This window comes from Halictus rubicundus, unplaced genomic scaffold, assembly GCF_050948215.1.
Source record: "Halictus rubicundus isolate RS-2024b unplaced genomic scaffold, iyHalRubi1_principal scaffold0312, whole genome shotgun sequence".
Taxonomy (NCBI): domain Eukaryota; kingdom Metazoa; phylum Arthropoda; class Insecta; order Hymenoptera; family Halictidae; genus Halictus; species Halictus rubicundus.
The window spans coordinates 116,772-137,631 of record NW_027488853.1 but is presented as its reverse complement, the minus strand read 5'-3'; the positions used below and the strand labels follow the sequence as shown (position 1 = coordinate 137,631).

Below are 20,860 nucleotides of genomic sequence, written 5' to 3'. Positions count from 1 at the left end.
GGTTTGTGGTCCGTGTAGATGGTAAACGTTCGGCCTTCTAGCATATGCCGGAAATGTTTTATCGATGAATATATGGCTAGTAGTTCTCTGTCGAAAGCGGAATACTTTTGTTCTGTCGGGGATAGTTTTGTTGAAAAGAAGGCTAGCGGTTCCCAGTCGTTGCCACAATTCTGATGTAGAGCGGCCCCCACCATAAAATCGGAAGCGTCGCAGGTAAGCGACAGCGGCGCGTTGGGCTGCGGGTGAGCCAGGAGGGTAGCCTGGGCTAAACTATCTTTACATTTCCGAAACGCGTCGCGAGCCCTGTCCGTCCAAATTACGGGTTTATTGCCTTTGATGTTCTCTGTTAACATCGCGTTCAGGGGGGCTTGGGTCTCGGCCGCCCTGGGTATGAAACGACGGTAGAAGTTTACCATACCCAGGAAACGGCGAAGTTGCTTGGCGGTTTCGGGCCTGGGGAAATTGCTAATCGCGGCTACTTTTTCTAAGGAGGGACGCGATCCTTCTTTGGCAACGGTATAACCGAGGAATTTAACCTCGCTCTGGCCAAACCTACATTTCCCGGGGTTGACTACTACATTATATTTTTCCAGACGTTTAAATAAGTTTAAATAAGCTCTAGATGCTGTAAATGCTCGGACTCCGACGAAGATGCAACCAAAATATCATCGATGTAGGCATAACAGAAATCTAGCCCCTGCAATACCTCATCGATGAAACGCTGGAACGTTTGCGCGGCATTGCGGAGACCGAAGGTCATATACGGAAATTCAAAAAGTCCGAATGGGGTTGTGATTGCTGTTTTTTTTATATCTTCCGTCGCGACGGGGATCTGATTGTACGCTCGTACGAGGTCTATTGTAGAGAAAATGGCTTTCCCCCGGATGGATTGTGCGAAATCCTCGATGTGTCGCACCGGGTACCTATCGGGTATGGTTCGAGCATTAAGGGCACGATAATCGCCGCACGGACGCCACGTATCGCTGTCTTTTTTTGGCACTAGGTGTAGTGGCGCCGACCAACTACTCTTTGACGGTCGCGCTATGCCTAATCTTACCATTACTTCGAATTCTTTCTTGGCGATGGCTAGCCTGTCCGGTGCAAGTCGTCGGGGCCTGCAAGCGACGGATGGTCCTGGTGTCGTGGCGATGTGATGTCGCGTGTCGTGCTGGACTTCTCCAGGTGTCCCTCGCGGCTTGGTGATGGCGGGGAAGCGGGCCAGCAGCGCGTGGAAAACGGTGTTTCCCTGCATCGCTTTTACCGATGCGATTTCTTCACGTACTGCCGCTCCCTTCGTGCTCAGGGTGGTCGTTTGGTCGATCAGCTGCTGATTCCGGACGTCCACCAGGAGGCCGAAATGTGCCAGGAAGTCAGCCCCGATGATTGGCCTTGAGACGTCGGCGATCACGAACTGCCAGGTGAACTCCCGACGAAGGCCCAGGTTCAGCGTCAACGTAGTCGTCCCGTACGTGGGGATTGGCGTACCATTTGCCGCAGAGAGCTCGTATCCAAAGTTCGAGCATGCGCCGCGGATCAAAGATTTTGGATAGACGCAGAGGTCAGCTCCCGTGTCGACCAGGAACTGCGTCTTCGTCTGCCGATCCAAGATGAACAGACGGCGAAACGTCGGGCCATGGTCGTTAGCCGTCATTACCGACTGCCCCTGGCGTTTCCCTGGAAGCTGCATGGCTCACTACAACGCTGCGCGTTCGCCCCATACGTGGTATGGTACCAGCATACTCCGTTCGGCGCGTGTTGTCTCCTTGGCGAACGGCCCCGGGAGGAGCTTCGTGGGCGTCGGTGGTCGTAGTACCTCCGGGTCGGCTGATTCCGGGATGAGCGTATTTCCGCGATCTGCTGCTGCATTTCTTCCGTCTTCTCTTGCAAAGAGATGAGGAGCCGCATCATCCGCTCGGACAGCGCTTCGGCCGGTAACGGTGAAACTGCTGCTTGGGTAGACGTCGCCGCTGGTCCGGGGTACGTTGCTTCGGCGATGGCTGGGCGGCTGGGGTGCGTTTCCAGGATGGCATCCGCCAATTCGGCAACCTTGTCTAGCGGGGTCTCTTTCTGGGTTGCCAGGATGGCCTGTGTGCTTGCGGGTAGGCGGCCAAGCCACAGGGTCCGCAGGAGCGTTTCCGTGAGGCAACTGCCTCCGAGGCTACGCAGGTGCCGTAAAAATTGCGACGGCTTCCGATCTCCGAGCTCTTCCCGCTCCAGGAGTTGTTGCGTCTTTTGCTCCTGAGAGATGCTCAATCGGCGGATTAATTCGCTTTTGAGTGTGTCGTACGCGCCCGCCGCATACGGGGCCAGCAATACGTCGCGGACCTCCGCCCTGCATCGCGGGCCAAGTGCACTCGTCACGTAATTAATTTTTGCCACCTCAGCCACGATTCCAGACGCGGCAAAAATCCGTTCCACGATACAGAACCACAACTCGGGGTCCTGTGGGTCGAATTCCGGAACGCGCACCGCCACACGCTCGTTGACACTGTCGGTCGCCATCGTGTGTAACAAAAGTCAGGCTTGGGTTTATGTATCGCACTAACACACTCGCGCACTAATACGGTATCTTCGCGTCGCGATCACGTCGGGGTCACCAATTGAAGTGGATAGGATGTAGGCGGAACAGGATACCGTGGAAATCTATCCACTTTCAGGTTGAGACGTAGACTTTTATTCGGAGCTCGCGGAATATACAAAATTCGAACGCGGACTAGCGAGGCGCGAGGGAGTGAGATCGTATACGACGACTGTCACGACTCGGTCGCAGCAAGAGGCGAAAAGTGAGGCCCTCCGACGCCTACGGAGGGCTTTTTATTTTGTCCACTAACAAAGGACAACGAGTCCCATGGAGGGGAGACGAAGGTCGTCCCCGGAAAACTTTGCCAGATGCGGAAACGTCCGCGGGAAGTTTCTCGGCTGCACGGGGCCAGCTATCAGGTATGTACGTATACCTGGGGTAGCTGGACCCGATGCAAACCGAGGCCATTTACCGGCAAGACGATATCGGGCCAGGCGAGTCTGGTTGCCAGATGTACGGCAGACCCATCCTCGTCTGGCTCGTAATGGGCCTAGGTAAAGACCCTCGGGGTAATTCCGGTCATATAACCGAACCGGGTTTTTCCGGGGACGTGGTAGCCGTCGAGTCGCTACAGTAGTCTTCCTGTACCCTGTCTCCGTCCTCTTGTCTTTTAAAGCCGTTTGTATTAGTGACCCAGATTGCTGCTGAATTTCCAGTTGAGTAAATCCAGTTTCCTGGATTGTAAAGTGGCTCTGAAATCAGAACGATGTCCACTCCCGTTTCTGCGACTGTTTGTGTTAGCAAGCAGTGAGCGAGCCTACAATGGTTCAGATTAATTTGCAATAATTTTAAATTGAATTTTATGCGTTACTCCTAGCTGATTGCTCCAAAAATTTTTTATATTGCGGGCAGTTTACCGCCCCCGCAACATGTTCGGCCTTCGATGCGTGTATCCCTTCTCGGATGCAGAGGACACAGCATCTTATTGCCTCACAGCCATTAATTTGGTGTCCTATTGCCCCGCATCTCCTGCAGAGTTCTTGACCCTTCAGATCTAACGTGCAGTTGTACGATAAGTGCCCGAAAGCGTGGCACTTGTAGCATCTTAAAATGTTCTGAGTCCTTTTGACTCTGCAGTTTGTAAAGCCGATTTTTAATTTATTTTCCTGTCCCAATTTTTCCAATATTTTAGCCGGAAGGGCAACTATGGCCATCCGAGTTCCTCCGTATCCGAATCGGATATTTTTTACCTCTATTTCATCCTTCTGAATTCCTAGAATTTTTTCGAGTTCCTCCTGGAGTTCCCCTCTGTCGATTGTTGGATCGAGATCTTTTATTTCGTACACTACCTTGGGGGCCATTCTCCTGATTTTGCAATCTCCCCCTAGGGTGTCCTTCGCGAATTTTTCCAGATCTCCGCCAGTGGTACCCTTTTCCATCTCTATAACGAGATCTCCTCCCCTGGACTTTCTTACTGTATGAATTCCATTCAATCTATCTCCAGCATTGGTCTTTAGTTGCTTAAATAAATCCGCGAAGGTCCTTGTTTCTGATGTTTTAATGATTATAGCTTCCGATTTTGGAGGCGGAGGAAGCTTGTTTCTTTTTTCTCGTTCCTTTTCTTGTTCCCGTTTCCTTTTCTCTGCTTCTGCTGCTTCTTCCTCTTCTTTCTTCTTTTTCCTTAAAGCTTTCTTCTCCTCGTTTTTATTTCTATTCTCGACTGTCTTCCATTCGTTTTCTTTCTCTTTATCATGGTCGATTTCCTTGTTCAATTTGCCGCTTGCTTCTTCCGCTTCACTTTCATACATTAATCTTTTCTTCAGTCCTTCTGCTGTCTTTTTATGCTTTTCGGGTTTCGGTGGAACATTATTTTCGTTTTTAGCTAAGGAGCATTGGGTTCCCATATCTCTATGCAGTATACTATTTTTGAGTTGTTTATTTTCTATTAAAAGTTCAATATTTTTTAGCTTGGTGATCGCCTCTTCGAGTTGTCTGTCTGCTTGGCTGGCGTGACATTTCGTCACGTTTTTTACCTCCGTTAGTGGGTCCGCACAATAATTTTTAACCTCGCGTGTTGAATTTTTAGTTTTTTTGAGGATTTTTATTAGTTGCCCTATTAGTTTTAATACGTCGTCTTCCTCATCCTTCTCTTCGTCGTCGGTCTGGTTGATTGCGTAGAGAGTTATATCTTCTAGTCGTTTCTTTTTTAAAGCCGTACTTCCGACCAGGATTACGTCCGAGATTACCGAGTCTGTGTCGGTTTCCTCTTCGTTTTCTCTTGGTCTTTTAATCAAGGATCTATCCTTTTCCTTTTCCGCGCTATGCTTTATTTTAGAGCTTTTCTTAAAGACATTGCTTTTTGCTGCTGGTTGCATTGGTGTGAGGAACTTTTCTTCCTCATCCATCTTTTTACTTATTTTGTTCTCTCTTTCTTTCGTTTTCTTTTCGGTATGCTATTTTTCTTTTACTGTCGTATTGATTTGAAACCGTATTGTCTGTTTGTGCTAACGTATGTGTCAAGTGAATGCTGTATGTGTGTCTTTGTTTGTGGGTGTCCGTGGTGGCGGTCGTTATCGTCCTCGGAGCGTGTTATTGTGTTAGGCTGTCTCTTACTTTGTCCTCTCGCTTTCGCTCGGGGTCGGCCGTTACGGTTCGGTATCTTAAACCCCCCCTGGCTCTCCCCTTCTGTCCCTATCGTTTTCCCGGCGTTTTTTAACCTACCCTTTACCTTTCCTCTCTTTCCTTAATGCCCTTTTCCCTGTTTTTGTATCTATAAGACTTTAAATTTTGTATTTTAGCTTTTAACTACGAATGTTTTCTGCTATTAGTATCTTTTTCTGCTATTAGTATATTATTTTTGCTAACTTTTTTATTTATTTATTTTATTTTGTATAACTACTACTATCTTGTTCTTATCTACTATCTTGTCTTTTGAAGGGTAATTTATCTGACAATTTGTTGCTTTTTTTATTACTAATAGAGAGCTAAGCTATTATGATTTGATTTTAATACTATTTCTATTACTGATTTCTTGTTTTTAATTTTATTAAGCTATTGTATTTTATTGTTTATTTTATTTTATTACATTTTATTTGTATTATTTGTAGGTAGGGGAATGCAGTAAGTCGGAAGACACGGAGAATTAAAGGTATTTGCCTCTATTTGACTTTTCAATTTCTACAAAGATCGTTAAAAATCTATTATCGCTGGTTACGCATGTACTTAATTTAATTTACTCTAATCGATTCGCTTAGACTTAATCTATTTTATATATATACTAACACTTAAAGTACCTAGACTCGAGATTAACACTAGGATTACAAATCTAAAACCTAAACTCTAATACTTTACTAGCTAAACCTATCAACTAAAAACCAAAAAACTAACGCAAACAGTTGTAATTCTAATTTTTCTATTAACCTAACCTATGTTATCTACAAATCGCACAGAATCGCCGAGGTCCGCAGAAATCTACTTCACGGCTGCAAAGTTCTCTCTGCCTGCTAACTTCGGAAATTTGACGAATTTCGCAAAATTGTTAGAATTTTTGGAAACATCTCGTGCGATCGACGGGAAAAATTCTAAAAACGCTTCGACTTGTCTGCAGTCGTCTGAACGTGACGAAAAAACGCTAAAAAATGCTAAAATTCTGCTAAATGCAGGATTTCGCAAGAGGGAAGTGGGGGTTTTTGGATAGTTAACCCCCACTTATTCTTATATGGTTGTAAAGCCCTCGCTGAATGCGTAATTTGCCTCGTTGAAAGTTTTTTCGAAAATCGGCTCCTTCCCCTTGTCAGTGCTGTTATCTCGAAAAGGGGGGGGGGTTCGAAAAAATTTTTTGCCTTGGGGAACTTCGTTCCCCAGTTCAAAAACACCCCTTACATACTCCTACCGAGTCGACCCACGTACTCAGAATTTTTTCTGATCCGAAATTATTTGGTCACCCGGTATGCACGCTAATTTTAAACTATAACCGATTCCGGCGTTCAGCGGCTCGTTGTAAAGGTACGGGCGAGCACTTTACTTTCGTCTGGTCCGTTTCCCTAAATTCCGTAAAATAAGCCTGCTAATCGCTATATCTCCGAAATGGGTGGGTGTAGAGCAAAAAGGTTTTCAGGGGGGAGAATAATTTCTCCTTTCCGGCCCCCTTCGACTCGCCACCCTCCGAAATAGACCCTCCTAAAATTTTATTATGATCGGCCTATTTTCGAGTTCCACCCGTTTCTGTCCGATATTCTAAAACTTTATATCCGGTGTACTTATTACCCTGGCTATCCCTCTGTGGTATAAGTTCTTTCTAATTCCTACCTTACTTTTAGATTGACCGTTAGACCGACCCCTCACGTTGTGTGTGGACCTTTACCGCCGGGCCTTTCGGGTGTTCTCTATCCTCTATTGTTCTTTGTCTTTCTCTCTCTCTCTCTCTCTCACGTCACTAGACACTTGAAAGTTCTTGGTAACTATGTCTCGAGTGTACTTGGTCGTTTTTTCTACACCTTTTTTCACTGGTTTTAATTAATTATTAATTTTTCGAATCTAATTGAAATTTCTATTATTTTTAACGAGTTTCTAATCTTTTTTATTTCTTTTCAGGTATAGCTGTTCCCGAGGTAGATGCACGGTGCTATTTTACCCGAAGAGTTGCAGTTTTTCGGCTTTTCGGCACTCCCGTTACCCGGATTTTGCTGAAAGTATCTTTTTTCACGTAAGTATTCCTGTTTTTATCTTTTAAGAGTTTAATCTTTTCTTTTTCTTTTTCAGGTATTCGCGTTTGGTTTTTCGAGTTTCTATACTTAATGATCTGCTATTTTCTTACGAATTATACAATTGTTATTCAATTATTTAATTTCGAATTAAAGCAGTTTATCCGCCCCTGAGGGGCTTTTGACCCGGTTTCCGTGTAACTCGCGTCTTTATTCTCTTTTCGGCTTTTATAATCCTTTTGACTTTAAACTTTCCACTCACTTTTTACTTTTATATGTACTCATACTAATTCTATCGAGTAGGAATAAATTAAAGTAAAACTCGCGAGTGCGGTTGAAATTTCCGCGTTTCTATACTCTCTTACGATGTTTGCTCGGTGAGATTTCGATTCGCTATCATCCTCTATCCTACCCTATCCTCTATCCTATCCTCTATCCTATTATATCCTCTATCCTATCCTATCCTCTACCTTATCCTATACTCTATCCTTTCCAATTACCTATCCTATCCTCTATCCTATCCTATCCTCTATCCTATCCTATCCTCTATCCTATCCTATCCTCTATCCTATCCTATCCTATCCTCTATCCTATCCTATCCTTTATCCTATCCTATCCTCTATTCTATCCTATCCTTTATCCTATCCTCTATCCTATACTATCCCCCATCCTATTATATCCTCTATCCTATCCTATCCTCTACCTTATCCTATACTCTATCCTATCCAATTACCTATCCTATCCTCTATCCTATCCTATCCTCTATCCTATCCTATCCTCTATCCTATCCTATCCTCTATCCTATCCTATCCTCTATCCTATCCTATCCTCTATCCTATCCTATCCTCTATCCTATCCTATCCTCTATCCTATCCTATCCTCTATCCTATCCTATCCTCTATCCTATCCTATCCTCTATCCTATCCTATCCTCTATCCTATCCTATCCTCTATCCTATCCTATCCTCTATCCTATCCTATCCTCTATCCTATCCTATCCTCTATCCTATCCTATCCTGTATCCTATCCTATCCTCTTTCCTATCCTATCCTCTATCCTATCCTATCCTCTATCCTATCCTTCCCTCAATCCTATTATATCCTCTATCCTATCCTATCCTCTATCCTATCCTATCCTCTATCCTATCCTATCCTCTATCCTATCCTATCCTCTATCCTATCCTATCCTCTATCCTATCCTATCCTCTATCCTATCCTATCCTCTATCCTATCCTATCCTCTATCCTATCCTATCCTCTATCCTATCCTATCCTCTATCCTATCCCATCCTCTATGCTATCCTATCCTCTATCCTATCCTATCCTCTATCCTATCCTATCCTCTATCCTATCCTATCCTCTACCCTATCCTCTATCCTATCCTATCCTCTATCCTATCCTATCCTCTATCCTATCCTATCCTCTATCCTATCCTATCCTCTATCCTATCCTATCCTCTATCCTATCCTATCCTCTATCCTATTCTATCCTTTATCCTATCCTATCCTCTATCCTATCCTATCGTCTATCCTATACTATCCTCTACCTTATCCTATCCTATCCTCTATCCTATCCTATCCTCTATCCTATCCTATCCTCTATCCTATCCTATCTTCTATCCTATCCTATCCTCTATCCCATCCTATCCTCTATCCTATCCTATCCTCTATCCTATCCTATCCTCTATCCTATCCTATCCTCTATCCTATCCTATCCTCTATCCTATCCTATACTATCCTCTATCCTATCCTATCCTATCCTCTATCCTATCCTATCCTTTATCCTATCCTATCCTCTATTCTATCCTATCCTCTATCCTATACTATTCTCTATCCTATCCTATCCTCTATCCTATCCTATCCTCTATCCGATCCTCTATCCAATCCTATCCTTTATCCTATCCTATCCTCTATCCTACTCTATCCTCTATCCTATCCTATCCTCTATCCTATCCTATCCTCTATCCGATCCTCTATCCTATCCTATCCTCTATCATATCCTATCCTCTCTCCTATCCTATCCTCTATCCTATCCTATCCTCTATCCTATCCTCTATCCTATCCTATCCTCTATCCTATCCTATCCTCTTTCCTATCCTATCCTCTATCCTATCCTATCCTCTATCCTATCCTATCCTCTATCCTATCCTATCCTCTATCCTATCCTATCCTCTATCCTATCCTATCCTCTATCCTATCCTATCCTCTATCCTATCCTATCCTCTATCCTATCCTATCCTCTATCCTATCCTATCCTCTACCCTATCCTCTATCCTATCCTATCCTCTATCCTATCCTATCCTCTATCCTATCCTATCCTTTATCCTATCCTATCCTCTATCCTATCCTATCCTCTATCCTATACTATCCTCTACCTTATCCTATCCTATCCTCTATCCTATCCTATCCTCTATCCTATCCTATCCTATCCTCTATCCTATCCTATCCTCTATCCTATCCTATCCTCTATCCTATCCTATCCTCTATCCTATCCTATCCTCTATCCTATCCTATCCTCTATCCTATCCTATCCTCTATCCTATCCTATACTATCCACTATCCTATCCTATCCTATCCTCTATCCAATCCTATCCTTTATCCTATCCTATCCTCTATCCTACTCTATCCTCTATCCTATCCTATCCTCTATCCTATCCTATCCTCTATCCGATCCTCTATTCTAACGTACCCTCTATCATATCCTATCCTCTATCCTATCCTATCCTCTATACTATCCTATCCTCTATCCTATCCTATCCTATCCTATATCCTATCCTCTATCCTATCCTATCCTCTATCCTGTCCTATCCTCTTTCCTATCCTATCCTCTATCCTATCCTATCCTCTATCCTATTATATCCTCTATCCTATCCTATCCTCTACCTTATCCTATACTCTATCCTATCCAATTACCTATCCTATCCTCTATCCTATCCTATCCTCTATCCTATCCTATCCTCTATTCTATCCTATCCTTTATCCTATCCTCTATCCTATACTATCCCCCATCCTATTATATCCTCTATCCTATCCTATCCTCTACCTTATCCTATACTCTATCCTATCCAATTACCTATCCGATCGTCTATCCTATCCTATCCTCTATCCTATCCTATCCTCTATCCTATCCTATCCTCTATCCTATCCTATCCTCTATCCTATCCTATCCTCTATCCTATCCTATCTCTATCCTACCCTATCCTCTATCCTATCCTCTATCCTATTATATCCTCTATCCTATCCTATCCTCTACCTTATCCTATACTCTATCCTTTCCAATTACCTATCCTATCCTCTATCCTATCCTATCCTCTATCCTATCCTATCCTTTATCCTATCCTATCCTCTATTCTATCCTATCCTTTATCCTATCCTCTATCCTATACTATCCCCCATCCTATTATATCCTCTATCCTATCCTATCCTCTACCTTATCCTATACTCTATCCTATCCAATTACCTATCCTATCCTCTATCCTATCCTATCCTCTATCCTATCCTATCCTCTATCCTATCCTATCCTCTATCCTATCCTATCCTCTATCCTATCCTATCCTCTATCCTATCCTATCCTCTATCCTATCCTATCCTCTATCCTATCCTATCCTCTATATTATCCTATCCTCTATCCTATCCTATCCTCTATCCTATCCTATCCTCTATCCTATCCTATCTTCTATCCTATCCTATCCTCTATCCCATCCTATCCTCTATCCTATCCTATCCTCTATCCTATCCTATCCTCTATCCTATCCTATCCTCTATCCTATCCTATCCTCTATCCTATCCTATACTATCCTCTATCCTATCCTATCCTATCCTCTATCCTATCCTATCCTTTATCCTATCCTATCCTCTATTCTATCCTATCCTCTATCCTATACTATTCTCTATCCTATCCTATCCTCTATCCTATCCTATCCTCTATCCGATCCTCTATCCAATCCTATCCTTTATCCTATCCTATCCTCTATCCTACTCTATCCTCTATCCTATCCTATCCTCTATCCTATCCTATCCTCTATCCGATCCTCTATCCTATCCTATCCTCTATCATATCCTATCCTCTCTCCTATCCTATCCTCTATCCTATCCTATCCTCTATCCTATCCTCTATCCTATCCTATCCTCAATCCTATCCTATCCTCTTTCCTATCCTATCCTCTATCCTATCCTATCCTCTATCCTATCCTATCCTCTATCCTATCCTATCCTCTATCCTATCCTATCCTCTATCCTATCCTATCCTCTATCCTATCCTATCCTCTATCCTATCCTATCCTCTATCCTATCCTATCCTCTATCCTATCCTATCCTCTATCCTATCCTATCCTCTACCCTATCCTCTATCCTATCCTATCCTCTATCCTATCCTATCCTCTATCCTATCCTATCCTTTATCCTATCCTATCCTCTATCCTATCCTATCCTCTATCCTATACTATCCTCTACCTTATCCTATCCTATCCTCTATCCTATCCTATCCTCTATCCTATCCTATCCTCTATCCTATCCTATCCTCTATCCTATCCTATCCTATCCTCTATCCTATCCTATCCTCTATCCTATCCTATCCTCTATCCTATCCTATCCTCTATCCTATCCTATCCTCTATCCTATCCTATCCTCTATCCTATCCTATCCTCTATCCTATCCTATACTATCCTCTATCCTATCCTATCCTATCCTCTATCCAATCCTATCCTTTATCCTATCCTATCCTCTATCCTACTCTATCCTCTATCCTATCCTATCCTCTATCCTATCCTATCCTCTATCCGATCCTCTATTCTAACGTACCCTCTATCATATCCTATCCTCTATCCTATCCTATCCTCTATACTATCCTATCCTCTATCCTATCCTATCCTATATCCTATCCTCTATCCTATCCTATCCTCTATCCTGTCCTATCCTCTTTCCTATCCTATCCTCTATCCTATCCTATCCTCTATCCTATTATATCCTCTATCCTATCCTATCCTCTACCTTATCCTATACTCTATCCTATCCAATTACCTATCCTATCCTCTATCCTATCCTATCCTCTATCCTATCCTATCCTCTATTCTATCCTATCCTTTATCCTATCCTCTATCCTATACTATCCCCCATCCTATTATATCCTCTATCCTATCCTATCCTCTACCTTATCCTATACTCTATCCTATCCAATTACCTATCCTATCGTCTATCCTATCCTATCCTCTATCCTATCCTATCCTCTATCCTATCCTATCCTCTATCCTACCCTATCCTCTATCCTATCCTCTATCCTATTATATCCTCTATCCTATCCTATCCTCTACCTTATCCTATACTCTATCCTTTCCAATTACCTATCCTATCCTCTATCCTATCCTATCCTCTATCCTATCCTATCCTTTATCCTATCCTATCCTCTATTCTATCCTATCCTTTATCCTATCCTCTATCCTATACTATCCCCCATCCTATTATATCCTCTATCCTATCGAATCCTCTACCTTATCCTATACTCTATCCTATCCAATTACCTATCCTATCCTCTATCCTATCCTATCCTCTATCCTATCCTATCCTCTATCCTATCCTATCCTCTATCCTATCCTATCCTCTATCCTATCCTATCCTCTATCCTATCCTATCCTCTATCCTATCCTATCCTCTATCCTATCCTATCCTCTATCCTATCCTATCCTCTATCCTATCCTATCCTCTATCCTATCCTATCCTCTATCCTATCCTATCCTCTATCCTATCCTATCCTCTATCCTATCCTATCCTCTATCCTATCCTATCCTCTATCCTATCCTATCATCTATCCTATCCTATCCTGTATCCTATCCTATCCTCTTTCCTATCCTATCCTCTATCCTATCCTATCCTCTATCCTATCCTTCCTTCAATCCTATTATATCCTCTATCCTATCCTATCCTCTATCCTATCCTATCCTCTATCCTATCCTATCCTCTATCCTATCCTATCCTCTATCCTATCCTATCCTCTATCCTATCCTATCCTCTATCCTATCCTATCCTCTATCCTATCCTATCCTCTATCCTATCCTCTATCCTATCCTATCCTCTATCCTATCCTATCCTCTATCCTATACTATCCTCTACCTTATCCTATCCTATCCCCTATCCTATCCTATCCTCTATCCTATCCTATCCTCTATCATATCCTATCCTCTATCCTATCCTATCCTCTATCCTATCCTATCCTCTATCCTATCCTATCCTCTATCCTATCCTATCCTCTATCCTATCCTATCCTCTATCCTATCCTATCCTCTATCCTATCCTATCCTCTATCCTATCCTCTATCCTATCCTCTATCCCATCCTATCCTCTATCCTATCCTATCCTCTATCCTATCCTATCCTCTATCCTATACTATCCTCTACCTTATCCTATCCTCTATCCTATCCAATTACGTATCCTATCCTCTATCCTATCCTTTCCTCTATCCTATCCTATCCTCTATCCGATCCTCTATCCTATCCTATCCTCTATCCTATCCTCTATCCTATCCTCTATCCTATCCTCTATCTTATCCTATCCTCTATCCTATCCTCTATCCTATCCTCTATCCTATCCTATCCTCTATCCTATCCTCTACCCTATCCTATCCTCTTTAATATCGTATAATCTATCCTATAATATCATCTATCCTATCCTATCCTCTATCCTATCCTATCCTATCCTCTATCCTATCCTATCCTCTATCCTATCCTCTATCCTATCCTATCCTCTATCCTATCCTATCCTCTATCCTATCCTCTATCCTATCCTCTATCCTATCCTATCCTCTATCCTATCCTATCCTATTATCTATCCTATCCTATCCTATCCTCTATCCTATCCTATCCTTTATCCTATCCTATCCTCTATTCTATCCTATCCTCTATCCTATACTATCCTCTATCCTATCCTATCCTCTATCCTATCCTATCCTCTATCCGATCCTCTATCCAATCCTATCCTTTATCCTATCCTATCCTCCATCCTACTCTATCCTCTGTCCTATCCTATCCTCTATCCTATCCTATCCTCTACCCGATCCTCTATCCTATCCTATCCTCTATCCGATCCTCTATCCTATCCGATCCTCTATCCGATCCTCTATCCTATCCTATCCTCTATCATATCCTATCCTGTATCCTATCCTATCCTCTATCCTATCCTATCCTCTATCCTATCCTATCCTCTATCCTATCCTATCCTCTATCCTATCCTCTATCCTATTATATCCTCTATCCTATCCTATCCTCTACCTTATCCTATACTCTATCCTTTCCAATTACCTATCCCATTATCTATCCTATCCTATCCTCTATCCTATACTATCCTCTATCCTATCCTCTATCCTATCCTATCCTCTATCCTATCCTATCCTCTATCCTATCCAATCCTCTATCCTATCCTATCCTCTGTCCTATCCTATCCTCTATCCTATCCTATCCTCTATCCTATCCTATCCTCTATCCTATCCTATCCTCTATCCTATCCTATCCTCTATCCTATCCTTTCCTCTATCCTATACTATCCTCTACCTTATCCTATCCTATTCTCTATTCTATCCTATCCTCTATCCTATACTATCCTCTATCCTATCCTATCCTCTATCATATCCTATCCTCTATCATATCCTATCCTCTATCCTATCCTATCCTCTATCCTATCCTATCCTCTATCCTATCCTCTATCCTATTATATCCTCTATCCTATCCTATCCTCTACCTTATCCTATACTCTATCCTTTCCAATTACCTTCCCTATCCTCTATCCTATCCCATCCTCTATCCTATCCTATCCTCTATCCTATCCTCTATCCTATCCTATCCTCTATCCTATCCTATCCTCTATCCTATCCTATCCTCTATCCTATCCTATCCTCTATCCTATCCTATCCTCTATCCTATCCTATCCTCTATCCTATCCTATCCTCTATCCTATCCTCTATCCCATCCTATCCTCTATCCTATCCTATCCTCTATCCCATCCTATCCTCTATCCTATCCTATCCTCTATTCTATCCTATCCTCTATCCTATCCTATCCTCTATCCTATCCTATCCTCTTTCCTATCCTATCCTCTATCCTATCCTATCCTCTATCCTATCCTTTCCTCAATCCTATTATATCCTCTATCCTATCCTATCCTCTATCCTATCCTATCCTCTATCCTATCCTATCCTCTATCCTATCCTATCCTCTATCCTATCCTATCCTATCCTTTATCCTATCCTATCCTCTATCCTATCCTATCCTCTATCCTATCCTATCCTCCATCCTACTCTATCCTCTGTCCTATCCTATCCTCTATCCTATCCTATCCTCTACCCGATCCTCTATCCTATCCTATCCTCTATCCGATCCTCTATCCTATCCGATCCTCTATCCGATCCTCTATCCTATCCTATCCTCTATCATATCCTATCCTGTATCCTATCCTATCCTCTATCCTATCCTATCCTCTATCCTATCCTATCCTCTATCCTATCCTATCCTCTATCCTATCCTCTATCCTATTATATCCTCTATCCTATCCTATCCTCTACCTTATCCTATACTCTATCCTTTCCAATTACCTATCCCATTATCTATCCTATCCTATCCTCTATCCTATACTATCCTCTATCCTATCCTCTATCCTATCCTATCCTCTATCCTATCCTATCCTCTATCCTATCCAATCCTCTATCCTATCCTATCCTCTGTCCTATCCTATCCTCTATCCTATCCTATCCTCTATCCTATCCTATCCTCTATCCTATCCTATCCTCTATCCTATCCTATCCTCTATCCTATCCTTTCCTCTATCCTATACTATCCTCTACCTTATCCTATCCTATTCTCTATTCTATCCTATCCTCTATCCTATACTATCCTCTATCCTATCCTATCCTCTATCATATCCTATCCTCTATCATATCCTATCCTCTATCCTATCCTATCCTCTATCCTATCCTATCCTCTATCCTATCCTCTATCCTATTATATCCTCTATCCTATCCTATCCTCTACCTTATCCTATACTCTATCCTTTCCAATTACCTTCCCTATCCTCTATCCTATCCCATCCTCTATCCTATCCTATCCTCTATCCTATCCTCTATCCTATCCTATCCTCTATCCCATCCTATCCTCTATCCTATCCTATCCTCTATTCTATCCTATCCTCTATCCTATCCTATCCTCTATCCTATCCTATCCTCTTTCCTATCCTATCCTCTATCCTATCCTATCCTCTATCCTATCCTTTCCTCAATCCTATTATATCCTCTATCCTATCCTATCCTCTATCCTATCCTATCCTCTATCCTATCCTATCCTCTATCCTATCCTATCCTCTATCCTATCCTATCCTATCCTTTATCCTATCCTATCCTCTATCCTATCCTATCCTCTATCCTATCCTATCCTCTATCCTATCCTATCCTCTATCCTATCCTATCCTCTATCCTATCCTATCCTCTATCCTATCCTATCCTCTATCCTATCCTATCCTCTATCCTATCCTATCCTCTATCCTATCCTATCCTCTATCCTATCCTATCCTCTATCCTATCCTATCCTCTATCCTATCCTATCCTCTATCCTATCCTATCCTCTATCCTATCCTATCCTCTATCCTATCCTATCCTCTATCCTATCCTCTATCCTATCCTATCCTCTATCCTATCCTATCCTCTATCCTATACTATCCTCTACCTTATCCTATCCTATCCCCTATCCTATCCTATCCTCTATCCTATCCTATCCTCTATCATATCCTATCCTCTATCCTATCCTATCCTCTATCCTATCCTATCCTCTATCCTATCCTATCCTCTATCCTATCCTATCCTCTATCCTATCCTATCCTCTATCCTATCCTATCCTCTATCCTATCCTATCCTCTATCCTATCCTCTATCCTATCCTCTATCCCATCCTATCCTCTATCCTATCCTATCCTCTATCCTATCCTATCCTCTATCCTATACTATCCTCTACCTTATCCTATCCTCTATCCTATCCAATTACGTATCCTATCCTCTATCCTATCCTTTCCTCTATCCTATCCTATCCTCTATCCGATCCTCTATCCTATCCTATCCTCTATCCTATCCTCTATCCTATCCTCTATCCTATCCTCTATCTTATCCTATCCTCTATCCTATCCTCTATCCTATCCTCTATCCTATCCTATCCTCTATCCTATCCTCTACCCTATCCTGTCCTCTTTAATATCGTATAATCTATCCTATAATATCATCTATCCTATCCTATCCTCTATCCTATCCTATCCTATCCTCTATCCTATCCTATCCTCTATCCTATCCTCTATCCTATCCTATCCTCTATCCTATCCTATCCTCTATCCTATCCTCTATCCTATCCTATCCTCTATCCTATCCTATCCTATTATCTATCCTATCCTATCCTATCCTCTATCCTATCCTATCCTTTATCCTATCCTATCCTCTATTCTATCCTATCCTCTATCCTATACTATCCTCTATCCTATCCTATCCTCTATCCTATCCTATCCTCTATCCGATCCTCTATCCAATCCTATCCTTTATCCTATCCTATCCTCCATCCTACTCTATCCTCTGTCCTATCCTATCCTCTATCCTATCCTATCCTCTACCCGATCCTCTATCCTATCCTATCCTCTATCCGATCCTCTATCCTATCCGATCCTCTATCCGATCCTCTATCCTATCCTATCCTCTATCATATCCTATCCTGTATCCTATCCTATCCTCTATCCTATCCTATCCTCTATCCTATCCTATCCTCTATCCTATCCTATCCTCTATCCTATCCTCTATCCTATTATATCCTCTATCCTATCCTATCCTCTACCTTATCCTATACTCTATCCTTTCCAATTACCTATCCCATTATCTATCCTATCCTATCCTCTATCCTATACTATCCTCTATCCTATCCTCTATCCTATCCTATCCTCTATCCTATCCTATCCTCTATCCTATCCAATCCTCTATCCTATCCTATCCTCTGTCCTATCCTATCCTCTATCCTATCCTATCCTCTATCCTATCCTATCCTCTATCCTATCCTATCCTCTATCCTATCCTATCCTCTATCCTATCCTTTCCTCTATCCTATACTATCCTCTACCTTATCCTATCCTATTCTCTATTCTATCCTATCCTCTATCCTATACTATCCTCTATCCTATCCTATCCTCTATCCTATCCTATCCTCTATCCTATCCTATCCTCTATCCTATCCTATCCTCTATCCTATCCTCTATCCTATCCTCTATCCCATCCTATCCTCTATCCTATCCTATCCTCTATCCTATCCTATCCTCTATCCTATACTATCCTCTACCTTATCCTATCCTCTATCCTATCCAATTACGTATCCTATCCTCTATCCTATCCTTTCCTCTATCCTATCCTATCCTCTATCCGATCCTCTATCCTATCCTATCCTCTATCCTATCCTCTATCCTATCCTCTATCCTATCCTCTATCTTATCCTATCCTCTATCCTATCCTCTATCCTATCCTCTATCCTATCCTATCCTCTATCCTATCCTCTACCCTATCCTGTCCTCTTTAATATCGTATAATCTATCCTATAATATCATCTATCCTATCCTATCCTCTATCCTATCCTATCCTATCCTCTATCCTATCCTATCCTCTATCCTATCCTCTATCCTATCCTATCCTCTATCCTATCCTATCCTCTATCCTATCCTCTATCCTATCCTATCCTCTATCCTATCCTATCCTATTATCTATCCTATCCTATCCTATCCTCTATCCTATCCTATCCTTTATCCTATCCTATCCTCTATTCTATCCTATCCTCTATCCTATACTATCCTCTATCCTATCCTATCCTCTATCCTATCCTATCCTCTATCCGATCCTCTATCCAATCCTATCCTTTATCCTATCCTATCCTCCATCCTACTCTATCCTCTGTCCTATCCTATCCTCTATCCTATCCTATCCTCTACCCGATCCTCTATCCTATCCTATCCTCTATCCGATCCTCTATCCTATCCGATCCTCTATCCGATCCTCTATCCTATCCTATCCTCTATCATATCCTATCCTGTATCCTATCCTATCCTCTATCCTATCCTATCCTCTATCCTATCCTATCCTCTATCCTATCCTATCCTCTATCCTATCCTCTATCCTATTATATCCTCTATCCTATCCTATCCTCTACCTTATCCTATACTCTATCCTTTCCAATTACCTATCCCATTATCTATCCTATCCTATCCTCTATCCTATACTATCCTCTATCCTATCCTCTATCCTATCCTATCCTCTATCCTATCCTATCCTCTATCCTATCCAATCCTCTATCCTATCCTATCCTCTGTCCTATCCTATCCTCTATCCTATCCTATCCTCTATCCTATCCTATCCTCTATCCTATCCTATCCTCTATCCTATCCTATCCTCTATCCTATCCTTTCCTCTATCCTATACTATCCTCTACCTTATCCTATCCTATTCTCTATTCTATCCTATCCTCTATCCTATACTATCCTCTATCCTATCCTATCCTCTATCATATCCTATCCTCTATCATATCCTATCCTCTATCCTATCCTATCCTCTATCCTATCCTATCCTCTATCCTATCCTCTATCCTATTATATCCTCTATCCTATCCTATCCTCTACCTTATCCTATACTCTATCCTTTCCAATTACCTTCCCTATCCTCTATCCTATCCCATCCTCTATCCTATCCTATCCTCTATCCTATCCTCTATCCTATCCTATCCTCTATCCTATCCTATCCTCTATCCTATCCTATCCTCTATCCTATCCTATCCTCTATCCTATCCTATCCTCTATCCTATCCTATCCTCTATCCTATCCTATCCTCTATCCTATCCTCTATCCCATCCTATCCTCTATCCTATCCTATCCTCTATCCCATCCTATCCTCTATCCTATCCTATCCTCTATTCTATCCTATCCTCTATCCTATCCTATCCTCTATCCTATCCTATCCTCTTTCCTATCCTATCCTCTATCCTATCCTATCCTCTATCCTATCCTTTCCTCAATCCTATTATATCCTCTATCCTATCCTATCCTCTATCCTATCCTATCCTCTATCCTATCCTATCCTCTATCCTATCCTATCCTCTATCCTATCCTATCCTCTATCCTATCCTATCCTCTATCCTATCCTATCCTATCCTTTATCCTATCCTGTCCTCTATCCTATCCTATCCTCTATCCTATACTATCCTCTACCTTATCCTATCCTATCCTCTATCCTATCCTATCCTCGATCCTATCCTATCCTCTATCCTATCCTATCCTCTATCCTATCCTTTCCTCAATCCTATTATATCCTCTATCCTATCCTGTCCTCTATCCTATCCTATCCTATCCTCTATCCTATCCTATCCTATCCTATCCTCTATCCTATCCTCTATCCTATCCTCTATCCTATCCTATCCTCTATCCGATCCTCTATCCAATCCTATCCTGTATCCTATCCTATCCTCTATCCTACTCTATCCTCCATCCTATCCTATCCTCTATTCTATCCTATCCTCTATCCTATCCTATCCTCTATCCTATCCTATCCTCTATCCGATCCTCTATCCTATCCTATCCTCTATCCGATCCTCTATCCTATCCAAT

At 42.2% G+C, this 20,860-nt stretch overlaps 1 protein-coding gene across 1 annotated transcript; it reads right to left on the bottom strand.

Annotated features, from left to right (window-relative positions):
* Nucleotides 1–1,650: 1,650 nt before the first annotated feature.
* On the bottom strand, nucleotides 1,651–2,502 carry LOC143364160 (uncharacterized). The gene has a single exon (XM_076804651.1). The coding sequence runs from the start codon at nucleotides 2,500–2,502 to the stop codon at nucleotides 1,651–1,653; it is 852 nt and encodes a 283-aa protein (XP_076660766.1).
* Nucleotides 2,503–20,860: the final 18,358 nt, after the last annotated feature.